This window comes from Chinchilla lanigera, unplaced genomic scaffold (genome assembly GCF_000276665.1).
Source record: "Chinchilla lanigera isolate Chin_1 unplaced genomic scaffold, ChiLan1.0 scaffold00045, whole genome shotgun sequence".
NCBI lineage: Eukaryota > Metazoa > Chordata > Mammalia > Rodentia > Chinchillidae > Chinchilla > Chinchilla lanigera.
Window position 1 is genome coordinate 12,421,644 of NW_004955446.1, and position 13,792 is coordinate 12,435,435.

At 46.3% G+C, this 13,792-nt stretch overlaps 1 protein-coding gene across 1 annotated transcript; it reads left to right on the forward strand.

Annotated features, from left to right (window-relative positions):
• Positions 1 to 11,245: 11,245 nt before the first annotated feature.
• Ccno (cyclin O) lies at positions 11,246 to 13,792 on the forward strand. The gene is made up of 3 exons (XM_005392703.2): positions 11,246 to 11,698; positions 12,293 to 12,478; positions 13,097 to 13,792. Exons 1-3 carry the CDS (start codon positions 11,324 to 11,326, stop codon positions 13,580 to 13,582), a joined length of 1,047 nt encoding a protein of 348 aa, XP_005392760.1. The 5' UTR covers positions 11,246 to 11,323; the 3' UTR covers positions 13,583 to 13,792.

Sequence of the window (13,792 nt, forward strand, 5' to 3'; positions counted from 1 at the left end):
AACAGAAAGGAAATTAAAAAAGAAAAGCAAAGAAAAAAAAAAGAATTCATTAAAATAAGAGGAACATCTGTATAATGGATTTGTTCAAATGTTCAGTTTGTTGAACAGTCAGATCCAAAAAGGTATTCTCATTTTTCATACCAGACATTTAGGGCTTTTGCAGCCCATGCCAGTTCCCAAACCACCACTGAGGGTCACTGCCGCTAGCTTGTTCAACACAGAAGACATATTATCAGGCAAGATCCTGTCCTTTATCATCTCAGTAGTTGGATCGAATCTTTTGGAGGTCTCTGAATTTTCCTCCCATTCCATAGAAAGTCCCTGTTCTTGCAAAAAGCATCCAAAATCCATCAAGATATTTTTTAGTGTGCTCCAATTCAGGTGGGGGTGCTGTGGTATTTTTTTCTAATTCCTGCTTCACAGGTGATTCTAGCTCTTGTTGAATGATTTCTTGGAACTGGGAAATGTCATCTTGAGACACTGCTTTGCTAAGATCTTCGTCTCTTTTTCTAGCAGCTAAGAATGAAGGCTCACAGGCCAAGAGAATGTCACCTCTGAGGCACCCTTCTCTCTCCCCTTCCCTCACACATGCTCACCTTGAACTCTTGCCGGCAGTCACAGCCCAGATGCCGCCCCCCTCTTCCCACTAGTGTGCCCACTCCCCACACCCAAAGCTCCCCTTTCTCCCAAATGCCTCTCCTCCCCCTCTAGTCAAAGTGCCATCTTTAAAGCAGGGACCTGACCTTCATCAGACAACAAATGGGCTGGCACCTCAACCTTGCATTTCCCAACCTCCAGCATTGGCAGAGATAAAATTCTGTTCTTACTGCATGAACCCATCTGTAGAATTTTTTTATGGCAGGAAAAACAAACTAAGAAACCACACTTTTATGATGTCCATATATGACAGATATCACTGCTCCCCAGGACTTGCCTGGGCTCCCTGCTTTCTAACTTTCAGCCCAGCTGCATATGAAGAATGCTATTATAAAACAAATAATGCATAGTTCAAAATTCAAAAGATAAATGAAGGTTCACTGTAAAAAGATACTCGAGCCCTTATTTTTCTCTCCAGAGTTTCTCCCCAATGACAGGTAGTATGAGCAGTTTCTTGCATATTTTTGAGAGAGAGCCTGTGGACATATAAGGATATATTTATCCTCTTTTTTAAAAAAGCAAATGGAAGCCTATTTAACATACTGTTTTGTACCTTGCTTTGTTTTATTTAACATTGTCTTGAAAACCTTTCTACATCAACCCATGAATATTTGTCTCATTTTTTTAGTGGCTGTACAATATTACATTTTTTCGGTGTTCTTCACTAATTGAAGACAATCAATGTTTTGCCTTTAACAAGGATAAATAATTATAACGTCACTTTTACGGTATATGTCGAGGTGTCCCCCTGAAGCCTCATGTGCTCAAAGGTGGGGCTTTTGGGAGGCAACTGGATCAGTCCACTGACGGGTTTATCCTGCATGTGCTGCTGGGAGGTGAAGCCTGGTGGGAAAGGTGAGGCGCTTTGGCATGACCTGGATATACATCTACTCACTTCTCCTGCCTTTAGCTCCGCTGCTTCCTGCTGCCATGCCACGAAGTCTCTCTCCTCTGCCAGCTCCCTCTGCCATGCCATCATGCTACCCTGCCTTGGAGCCAGCTGACTTTGGACTGAAACCTCTACATGCTATGAGCTAAACTAGACCTTTCCTCCTTTTAGTTACAGGTGTCAGATATTGTGTCTCTACCACAAGAAAGTAACTAAGACAATCATTTTGCACTAATATACAGAAATTATCCAGGAGTAGAATTGCTGAGTTAAAGACTACATATTTTTTGTTTGTTTTCTGAGACAGGGTCTCACTATGTAGCGTAGGCAGACCTTCAACTCATTATGATCCTGCTGCCTCAGCCTCCCAAATGTTGGGATTGCCAGGCGTGGTGGCACACGCCTGTAATCCCAGCACTCGGGAGGCTGAGGCAGGAGGATCGTTGCAAGTTTGAGACCAAGCTGGGCTACAAAGTGAGCTCAAGGCCAGCCTGCACTACATAGTAAGACCCTGTCTCAAAAAAGGACAAAAAAAAAAAAGTTGGGATTAGAGGCATATGCCATCATACAGAAAGACAGTGCATTTTAGACGTTTAAAGATCTTGATAAATTGTCTTCCAAATGGTTGTACCAATTTATACCCCTACCAACCACATATTGAGGTCCTATTTCTCTGCATCCTATTATCAAACATTTTTACTTTTATCAAATTAAGTGCAAAATATCTCATTATAATTTTAATTTGCATTTTTCTTATTATGAATGAGTATGAACATCTTTTCATATAAGACACATTTTCTTGGGAACTATCTGTTCAAATATTTACTCATTTTTCTCTTACCTTGTCACTCTTTTTCTTACTATGCATAGGAGCTCAAATATTTTAAGAAAATTAAGCTAGGACCAGGGATATAGCTCAGTGGCACAAGTGCCTGCATGGCAAGCACAAGGTCCTAAGTTCGATTCCCGATAACAAAAAAAAAAAGAAAATTAGGCTTGTGTCTATGATATGAGTTAAAGTATTTTTCCAGATTTCCCAGTAAATATATTTTTTTTCATTATAAAACATATTCCTCTTTTCTTCTTCCCCCACTTTTAAAAATTTTGTTACTGGAGATTGAGTCCAGAGCCTTGTGGTTGCTACATATGCAGTCTACCACTGAGCTACACCTTCAGTCCTCAATTGTTATGGTTTGTGTCTGGATGTCCCCCAAAGCCTCATGCACTGTTAGATGGAGATTTTTCAGAGTTAGATGAATCTACGGTCTGTGATTGACTCATGGTCCCATGCTGGATCAGCTGACTGGATTGGCACTGCCCCAGCCCCACCAGACTAGTTAAGATAAATGGGGCAGAAAGAGGCTTATCCCTGCCTTTCTGCCCCTGCCTCCACCCTTACCCTTGGCCCTGTAGTTGCTTTTGCTGTCTTCCTACATCATGAACTGCTGCCCCTCTGCCATGTGCCACCCTGCCTTGAAGCCAGCCAGCCGATTATGGACTAAAACCGCTACAAACTGTGAGCTAAATAAATCTTTCCTCCTTTAACTTTGGGTGTCAGATATTGTGTCTCTGCAATGAGGAAGGTAACTAAGACACTAGTCTTTCTTTATTAACAGTCTTCTGCTTTTGGTCATACTTCTGTATTCTGAGAGTATCATGAAATATGAGGCATATCACTGTAACATTCACTATGGATGTGCAAATTTTTTGGATACCTCAATACATGGGGCAGGGCATATACAAGAAAGAGTTCCTGCAAATTAAAAAAATCTCCTTTATTCTCATTTCTTTTCTGGAAAGCAATTCTTTGCTCAGGAAAGTCCTAATTCTTCAGACCATTTTATTCTTTCTGCACTGATAATGGCTTAACATAATAAACATCCCAAACAAATCTGGTAGCATAATAACACCTGGATCTTATAATTGAATGGCTACACACTAAATGTTATACACATAGCAGTAGGAGGGCCGTTACCTTCTGATACTCCTCAGTCTCTGTGGATAGCCGCACTATCTGAAGGGACCCCACCAGAGTGAGCATCCGGCTGAGATCACAGTGTGAGGAAATACCTTTCTGGCACACAAAAGCAAATCCTTTATTATCCTATATTTCAGAGAGCTAAGGCCTGGCTGGCTACAGCCATACTTATGCTGCTGTGCTTACTACCTTTTATTTATCAGTGTCTACTTCTGATTCAGACCCTGGAAGGACAGAAACTGCTGCAGAAAACTTTCCAGCCCAAGATGACATTTTCCTTCTAATAGCTGGAATTCAGCACCTAAATGTGGCAAAGGGACACAGAAGTTTTACAGAAGTAAATCTTCTTCAATGTTACCCAGGGTGATGCTTATTTGGAGGGCTACATATCTAGTTTGACACTCAAAAGACCCACCTCAGATCTAGATGAAGTCCAGTGGAATTGTAATATGAATAGTAGTCTCCTTGCAATGATAAATCACTGTCTCTGTTTCTGTTAACACATAATAAACTGAAAAAAAGTATTTTCCCCAGCTAACAAAAGGACACAAAACTTTTTTCCGGTACCAAGAATCAAACTCATGACCTCATGCTTGCCAGGCAGGCGCTGTGCCACTGAGCTAAATCCCCAGCCCCAAGGACACAAAACTTATACAGGGGGACAAACATAATTATACCAGGAACTGATCAAATTAAACTGTATATGAACATGTTACATTTCTTATTTAATGCTCACAATAATCTCACAGGATATTCTTACTGCCCCAGTTTTTCACATCTAGGGAAACTGATGGATAGAGTGGGGAGGAGTAACATGTCTAAGTCTACAGGTCTAGGGTGCCAATGAGGAGCTTTGGGCCCAGAGACTTTGACGCTGAAGCAGAAGCTCTTAATCACTGTGTAGAACTGGATGTGCCAGGTAAATTGACACACATCGACGTATGAGAGGAGAACAGTGTACTGGAGAGTGTGCTGAGCTCTTGATGAACTGGAAGTCGGCAGGACGCTCGGGAAGGCAGTAACAAGGAGACAGCCTTTTCTCCAGGTGGACACCGACATGTAAGTCAAATATCTGGGTTTTAAAAACGTGCTGAAAATTCCTGCCCTCTGTTTCCTAAATACCAGCAAAACTTGTCTGACTTCAAGCACGTTAAATACATCTCAATTCTGGTGTTTAAATATAGTAATAGAAAAATAGAGTCTTAAGTAAATATAATTTTCAGTGACATCAAACTAAGTTTAAAGACTAAGGTGCAAACAAAGTTGTCCACATTTAGAGGGCAACCCGCTCTTTGCTGAAATAAGGCACTGACATTAAATGTACTGCTCCTGCTTGTCCCTCCAACCCTAGGACTGGGATAGGGTGAGTGAAGGGGCTTTTGTCTTCAGCGGAAGGGCCAAACTGCAGGATTGTGGGAAAGACCTTTGGTTCCATTATATTAGCCCTTGCTTGCAAATTTCATAAACCACACCTGAAAACAAACAGATCAACTCATGGTTAGGCAGCTTTTATTAGAGAAGCTTTGTTATGATTTTACATCTTAAAGTATTTTAGATTTACCTAGCATCTTTAAGACACATTGGGCCCATGTCCCAGAGAGATGAACAGAAATTAAAGACTTTTCATAGAGCAGTAAAGAGGCCTGAACTTGACCAGGTTGTTTCTACCACAAACACTAACGAAAGGAAAATGTGGTTCAAATGTCTCTGAGTGACAGTCTTGGACAAAAAGTTTTAGAAGGTAGAGGAGTAGATCAAGGGATATTACTTTTCACGTCTCATCTACAACTATGTTGAATTGGGTTTAGACCGTGTGTTCTGCATCAGGGAGTGGCATACCAGCAAAACACGGTGGTGAAGCGGAACAGACCACAACATTCATCGTTTAATGTGGATTGTGTTAACTTACTCGGTGATGGCGTCCAAGTTTTCACCTCCGGCCCTGACCAAACCCCCGAACTCTCAGCTTGTGTGTTCAAGTATCTTCTCAGCATTCCCATGTGGACAGCTGGCAGACAAGTGTAACACGCTCAGAGCAAACATTCCTCATCTTCTCCGTGAAACCTTCACCTTGCCTGAGTCCTTCCCATCCCAGTTAAATGACAACTTCATCCTTTCAGTTACACAGGGCGCCCTTCTTTCTGTCATATCCTCTATCTTTACACCAAATTCTGGTGGCCTATATTAAAAATATCTAGAATCTAAATGCTTCTTGCCGCCCCTTCTATCATCATCTTGGTTCAAGGAGCCATCACCACTCACGTGCTCTCCGTTTCTCTGTGTTCCCCTTCCTGCCACCCTTATGTTTTTTCAACCTGGTTGATCTCTCTAGTGCTGTGCAATAGGAATAGGAGTCACACATACAATTTTAAAGTTTCTACAAGTCACAGGTAAAGAGAAGCAGATAAAATTAATTGCAATCACGTTGTATTTATAAAAGTAGGCACCTCATGTTGGAACCTCTCTGCTCTCATTTCTCATTACTGTCACCCCTTATTCTGCCCCAGGAATACTTTTATCTCAGGGTCTTTGCACATGCTGTCCCTTTATCCAGATAGAAGCATGACTCTTTCCTCAATTCCTTCAAGTCTTTGCTCAAATGTCAATGGTTCAGTGTGGGGTTTTGTGATCTCCCTATTTAAAATTCCAATAATCCTTGTTGGACATGGTGGTGCAAACCCGTAATCCCAGTATTCAGGAGGCTGAGGCAGGAGGATCACCATAAGTTCAAGGACAACCTGCAGTGTATAGTGAGACCTTGTCTCAAAATAATTCCTATAATCCTCATGCCTTACAGTTCCTATTTTCCCTTTCCTGCTTTATTTTGTTAGCTCTTTCACTACCTAATGTATTGAGTACAATATTTAATTATTTAAATATGAGTTGATTATACTAAATGTAAGCTAAAACATAAGCTTTATAAGGACTGGAATTTTGGTCTATTCTATTCACTGCTATATTCCTGGCACCTAGAAAAGTGCCTGGTACATAGTAGACAGTAAGTACTTGACAAACAAGTGAATGAATGAGCACAAGTAAACACTGCTTTCACCAGTGAGCACAAGGTATAATTAAGAGGCTGGAGTACAGCAGTGAGAATGCTACGCTGGCTGCCATAACAGAGAAATGCTGGGGATTCTTTGCTTTTCTAGTCTATGAAGAAACTCCAAGCGCTAGAAAGATATGGCCCAGGGGAGCTCTTCTTGGAAGCGGTGGACAGGAGTACAAAATAAAAAATGTAGTCCTCAGCTTTGAAGGCAATTGCAAGAAGGGGTTTTTATATCCAAGTTCAATCACCGGAAATGAAGTTTCATCCAACCTTGAGTTAGAAACAAAAAAAACCAAACAAACATAAAACCATCCTTTGAATTTAAAAAAAAAATTCTTTGACTTAGATGCTACACTGTCAGAAAAGTTCTTTTTAAGCTTTATTTTTTTTTGTCAAATTCCAAGAAGCATACCGAAGCTATGTATAAATTTATACTGAATGCCTAAATGTTTTAATGAATCAAATTAATTAAATCAAAATCTTGGGATATTGTTTTGTCTGTGCAACAGCTGAGTACAAAAGGCTGCAATGGGCACTTACATAACAGTATGTCCTTTAATTCTTCGATGCTGACTCAGTTCTGTCTTTAAAGACTTACCTGAATGGAAACATGCACAGTATTTGAAACCTTACTAAGACCTACGGAGGCTTCATCCTTTTAACCACCCTCCACTCACTTGCCCACCGGCATAAATCACACTCAGAGTCCACTGTGATTTCTCCTTTCTACACTGGGGCTCTCCTTTTAATCTGTTGCCCAAATATCTTTAGAATCTAATCTCTTATCTCCATCCTCACTGCCCACCATCATGTATCGCTTGATTTGCAGCTAACTGGCCTTCAACTTTGTTCTCTCCAGCCCATTTTCCACACACTAGTCAAAGTAATCTTTGAAATAAGAGACATATCTGCTCTCTCCCTTTTTCAATGGCTTCAGAGAGTCTAAACATGTAATGTAGCCTACAAGGAAGGGCATGATCTTGCTATTGAAGCAGTAAATCATGGTGACTACGGAGCAGGGAGCTAGGCTAAGTTGAATCCTTTGTTCTGCCGTTACTAGCGTTGTGATCTCAGGCAAATTACCTCTTTATGTTGTTTCCTGGTTTATCTATAAAATGGGGGCAGCGATAGAAGCTATGTCACTGAGCTACTGTGAAGACTGAATATAATAAAGAGCCCGACACAGTACCTAGCACATCAACTTTATATAAATATTAGCTATGATCCCCCCTACTTCTCCTACCCTCCACTGTGTTCTGGTCATTCTGTAGCAAACTGGCACTGATACAAGCCCTGTGACTTCCCAGGAATCTGCTTCCAGCCCCTCCCACATCCTCGTCCTCTGTGTGGAACACCCTTATCCAAATATTCCTCCTCTCTTCTTTCCATCTTCCTGCTTGTCTTAGTTTAACTACCACTTGCCCTGGCAAGCTTTTCCAGATCATGATGGCTGCTCCTACTGTGGGCTTTCAGGGCTCTCAAGCAGGGCTGACAGATGTCAGGATGCCCAATTAAATTTGAACATCATTTATTTACTTTTGGCTTTTTGAGACAGGGTCTTGCTATGCAGTTCAGGCTGGCCTTGAGCTCACTTTGTAGCCCAGGCTGGTCTTGAACTCACATGATCCTCCTGCCTCAGCCTCCCGAGTGCTGGGATTACAGGTGTGCTCCACCATGCCCAGCTTGAATATCAGATAAAGAACAAATAACCTGTTGGTAGAAGTATGTCCTATGCAATATTTGGCACATACTCATGCTAAAAAATTGTCTATCTGCCATTCAAATTTAAATGAATATCCTGCATCTTCTCTGTCAACCCAAAACACAAAAGATCCTGTATCATCACCCTTCTCATACTTAAATAATTTAAATACAGTCACATCGCAGTTCACAAACTTAATTCTTTCCAAGATTCTGGTCACAATTGGATAAGAATCAAATCAAATTTGATGGTTAGGTTCAATGTTGACCTTATGGGGAAATTTGATTTGGTTCTCATCTGATTCGGTTTGTGACCAGAATCATGGAAATAATTAAGTTTATGAACCAGGATACCAGTTAACTGCAAGAAGTGGTCCTTTGTTTCCACCACCAGTGTCAGCTGCCTGAGGGTGGGACCCACGCAAGGCATTCCACAATTACTGAGGGACAGATCCATGAAGCTAAAACATAAGCAGCACCTCTTGAGATTAGGCTGTAAGTATTTTCAGCAAGGTACAATGAGAGCCTCACATCCATAAGTGGATCAAATGACAGTACTACTTTTTTTTTTTTGTTTTTTCTCCGGTACCGGGAACCGAACTCACGACCTTGCGCTTGCCAGGCAGGCGCTTTGCCGCTGAGCTAAATCCCCAGCCCCAACAGTACTACTTTTGACTTCCCAATGTAGACTTTAGGATGCCCCCGCTATTTTTACCTTCAAGAGAGAATTTAAACTGGTGTGTTGTATATGCCTATAATCTCAGAATTCTGGGAGGCTGAGGCAAGAGGATTGATTACAAGTTTGAACCCAGCCTGAGTGATTTTTCAGCTGAGCCAGAAGCTTTTTCCAAAGGAGAAGGGTTGAGAGGGGGATGGACAGTGGACCCTCGAGTTATGACCAGCCTGACAAACAACTTGGGTTATGACTGGAATTTTAGTTTTAACTTATGACCAAAGTCTTGTGCTATGACCCAAATGCCAGCCACCTGTGCTTCCAGATGGTGTCAGACACAGACTTAACCCTTAAAAGAGTTCTGGAAGGCACATTACAACATCTTTTCCTGTATGGGGTTGAGAAATCCCGGGCCAGTTTCTCAGAGAGATCTTCATTAAGATCTGCCTGTGTGCAGGAGAGAGACACTTTGACGGCTGTGTAGAGGAGCCTGAGCCTTCATCTGACAATGTGAGTTACAACCAACCCTCAGGAATGAATTGAGTTCGTATGTCAAGGGTCCATTGCTCAGTACAGTGGTCCTAGGTTCAGTCTCAAATATCACAAAAAGAAAAGACAAAAAGGAGTGAGTTTTCATATGTATTTCCTTTGACCCTGAAGGCAAATAAAATATCTACATTTAAGGGACAAGGAAGTGCAGGCTCAATATTGTCTTGCCGGAGATAACCAATCAATGGGACTTCCTGCTCTTCTATACCACGTGGCCATCTGGGCCAGCAGGGAGTCATAATTCCTGGTTTCTTTCTCTTTACTCAGAAAGTTTTTCTAGGAAGAAATGGGATATCTCACTCCTCTCTACAGATTCAATTATTCTTCCCATAATATTCCCCAACACTAGCCTGAGAGGACACAGAGAGGCCAGGCACCAGTGTGTGAAAACCCTTCTCAGGTGAATCAGGGAATCTTCTGTTAAGGATGACACTTACCATGCTGGGAGAATGGAGTTTGCTCAGAGTTCTGGGGAAATAGGAGTAACAGGAGTAATAGGAGTAACAGGACCTGATTTTCTAGGCGGCATCACCCCATCCTCCACTGAATTTCTAGGGGCAAAATTCACACTTTGATTACACACACTTGTCAGCTTTCTTCTGGAATGAGGGGAGGATGGCTGAACTTGTTAGCGGGGTGGCACTTAGGAACCTGGCCCCTTGCAGTATCCCTCAAAATTTCAGGCTGAAGATAGCTGGGCTTACTGCCTCTGGGAAATCCCAACAGCTCCTTTAGATCTTCATCTTGTCCCAGTGCCCCTTCAATTAAAGAGCGAGAGACCCTCAGGAAGGTTCACTTAGGCTGGGGAGGACTCGGCGCTACAGGGACAGGAGTCAGTGGACTAGACCAGCACTGCTTCGGAGAAAGTGCCAGGCAGTCTGTCCCGCCTGGAGACACCCCCATTCTTCCTTCCTCCCCCGACCCAAGCTGCCGGTCCTGGAGAGACTGAACAAGCAAGAAAATATTGGGTTGCCCGGGGTAGAGCGTTAGAAGCTAATGACCTAAAATAGAACAGGCTGTGAGCAATTTGGTAAAACTAGAAATGCAATCCTGCTACAATGCCATACTCTTAAATGGTTTCTTTGGCTTAGGGTTAGAAGTGCAGAGGAAAGCGTGGATTTGCTGTGTGAGGTTGGTTTGAGCAGTTTTCTGTTTTGTTTAATCATCAGGGCCTGGAACTACAGTAGCGCCCACCCACACAGCAGCACCAGAGGGCAAGGCTAAGGCTCTGCCCCCTCCTCCCGCCCCGACTCGCGGAAGTGTCCTCGCCGAAACAAAAGCAAATGAATTTACACGATTTGTACAAATCTCAAAAGAACACCAGGCTGGAGGAATTCTAGCCCGACTTTCGTCTGGGCTCAGAAGCACACTTCACAAAATTACTGACCTGGGTTACAGCCGGCATCGAAGGTGCTCGCACGCTTCGAGACCACCTGGCCAAGGGCAGGGAGATGCCACGTGGAAGAATCTTTTCTTCGGCTGCAGCAGAGCCCCTCATTTGGGCCCCCGCTCACCTGGCTGGGTTGTCGGACTCACTCTGAGCACGCAGCTCGCGTTTCTACACCGGGTCCGGTTGCCGGGGTAACGCAGAAAGCGAGCGGGCGCGGCTCCTCCTTCCAGTCGCGTACTGACCAGCTTCTCGCAAAGAAGGGGAGGATCCTCCGCCTGGGAAAGCGCGGCTCTCGTGCCGCTCTGGGCTCAGCCAGTGAGAGGCCGGGGGAGTGGCAGAGGGAAGGGGCAGGACGAGTACTTAGGAGGGCGCTCTCTGGAATCTCGCGTCTGCGGCTCGGTGCGCCGCGGGGAGCAGAGCGGGCGCTCGGCTGCACCATGGTGACCCCCTGCCCCGCCAGCCCCGCGGCCTGGTCAGCAAGGCGGGACGACGAGCAGAACCTTCGGGCCCCAGTGAAGAAGAGCCGGCGCCCGCGCCTCCGGAGGAAGGAGCGGCTGCTGCCCCTGAGCCCGCGCCTGCTCCCCGGGGACTCGGGCGTCTGCGACCTGTTCGAGTCCCCCGGCTCGGGCTCGGACGGCGCAGACAGCCCCGGGGCGGCAGCGCGGGGCTGCAGTCCTCCGCCCAGTCCTGCCCAGCTGTTGGCACCACTCGACCTGCAGACTTTCCGCGACTACGGCCAGAGCTGCTACGCCTTCCGCAAGGCGCAGGAGAGCCGCTTCCACCCGCTGGAGTCGCTGGCGCGGCAGCCGCAAGTGAGCGCTGGTGGAGCCCGCTCCCCGCCGCCCGCTCCCCGCCGCCCGCGTCCTCGCCCGGGCTCGCTCCCTCCTGCTCTCCGCCCTCCGCGGAGCCCTTGCAGGGCAGCCCGTTCCGCCCCAGGAGAGCCCCGGCGTTCTCCAGGGCCCACCCGCCCGCCTCCGTCGCTTTCCAGGGGGCGCCTCGCAGTGGGGCGGACAGAGTTTAAGTGATCAGAGCCGAGAGAGGCAGTGGGGCGTGGAGTGCGGAGGAGTTGCTTTCCAGCTGGAGCTCGGACTCCCGTGGATCTCGGGCTGGTTATTTAACAATCCTAAATCGGTTTCTTCTCCTGGAAAGTGGACCACTCCTCCACCCTAACCTCCTGCAGAACTGTTGAGAGGATCCCCCGCAGTACTGTGAGCCAAGCTCTAGGCGGGCACCGCGCCGGCCCGAAACCAGGCACCCCGCTCCCCGGGCCGGCGGCTTTGAGCAGCAGTGTTGCCCGCGTTTTCCCAGTTTCCAGGACATTTAGCTTTTTCCTACTTTCCTCCGGGGAAGCTCCCTGAGTCTTTTTGGCTTTTCCTTGCGGCAGCGCCCTTCCTCTCTCTCGGCAGGTGACCGCGGAATCCCGCTGTAAGCTCCTCAGCTGGCTGATCCCCGTGCACCGCCAGTTCGGGCTGTCCTTCGAGTCGCTGTGTCTGACGGTGAACACTCTGGACCGCTTCCTCACCACCACGCCTGTGGCTGCAGACTGCTTCCAGCTGCTCGGAGTCACCTCGCTGCTCATTGCTTGCAAACAGGTACCTTCACGAGGCGTGGGGAGCAGAGGTGGGGCTAAACTGTCCTCCTTTCTGGAGGCCCTCCTCTCCAGGTTGCGCTCATTGTTGGGTTCTTCGAACTTATTTGGGCAGAGGCTTGCTAATCTACGGCCTTAACAATTCTTTCACTGGGTCCCCAAAGAAATAGGCTGTAGTAAGTCTCTTTTTAAAATTTCATTTACTTTTATTTTTTGAGACAGTCTCACTATGTAGTTCAGGCTGACCGTGGACTCACTGTGTAGCCCAGGCTGGCCTCGAACTCGTGGAGATTCTCCTGCCTCAACCTTCTCAGTGCTAGGATTACAGGCGTGTGCCACCACGCCTGGCCCTAAAAGCTTTGTGGCATTTTTATTCTGGCTTCCCGGAAGAGAGGGGAAAAAAAATCAAAATTTCCCAAACCTTTTTTCCAGTCGCACTGTAGTTAGAGAAGCTTTACTGGACATATACAGAAGGTAATTTAAGTGAACGTGGTGGACAGGTGAAATCCCTGTATCCCTGGGAGGGATGAGAGGGGGTTCCAGGGTTTTCCTGGGTTTCAGGCTGGGGCGCACTCGAACCCTGGAAGCCGTGGGGGTGGCGCTGAGCGCACCTGTATTGTAGGTGGAAGTTCACCCACCGCGTGTGAAACAGCTCCTGGCGCTGTGCTGCGGCGCTTTCTCCCGGCAGCAGCTCTGCAACCTCGAGTGTATCGTGCTGCACAAGTTGCACTTCAGCCTGGGTGCGCCCACCATCAGCTTCTTCTTGGAGCATTTCACTCAGGAGCGCGTGGAGGCGGGGCAAGTTGAGGTCTCTGAAGCTCTGGAAGCGCAAATCTTGGCACGGGGAGTAGCAGAGCTGAGCCTGGCCGACTACGCCTTCACCAGCTACGTCCCCTCCCTGCTGGCCATCTGCTGCTTGGCGCTGGCGGACCGCATGCTCCAGGTCCCGCGCCCGGTGGACCTGCGCCTGGGCGAGCACCCTGAGGTGGCGCTGCAGGACTGCCTGCGCAAGCTGCAGGTGCTGGTGGCCATAAATAGTTCCTCCCTGTCTCACATTCTGCCCCTCCGGATCTTCGAGAAGTGCAGCTTGTCCCCAAGCTTGAAATAAAACAGACCTTTGGGCTCCTTTTTTCTGGCTGGGAATGATGGACTCCTCCCATTGCTTCAGAAGAGTAAAGTATTTGTCCAAAGAGGGAGGTTCAGGACTCCAGCTTGCCATCCTGCAGGTTATATAACAGCAGGATCCAGTAATTGATTTCGTTCGAGAACACCAGGAGCTGTCTTTCCCCAATAAACAGGCTGTTGTTGTTTGTCTGAA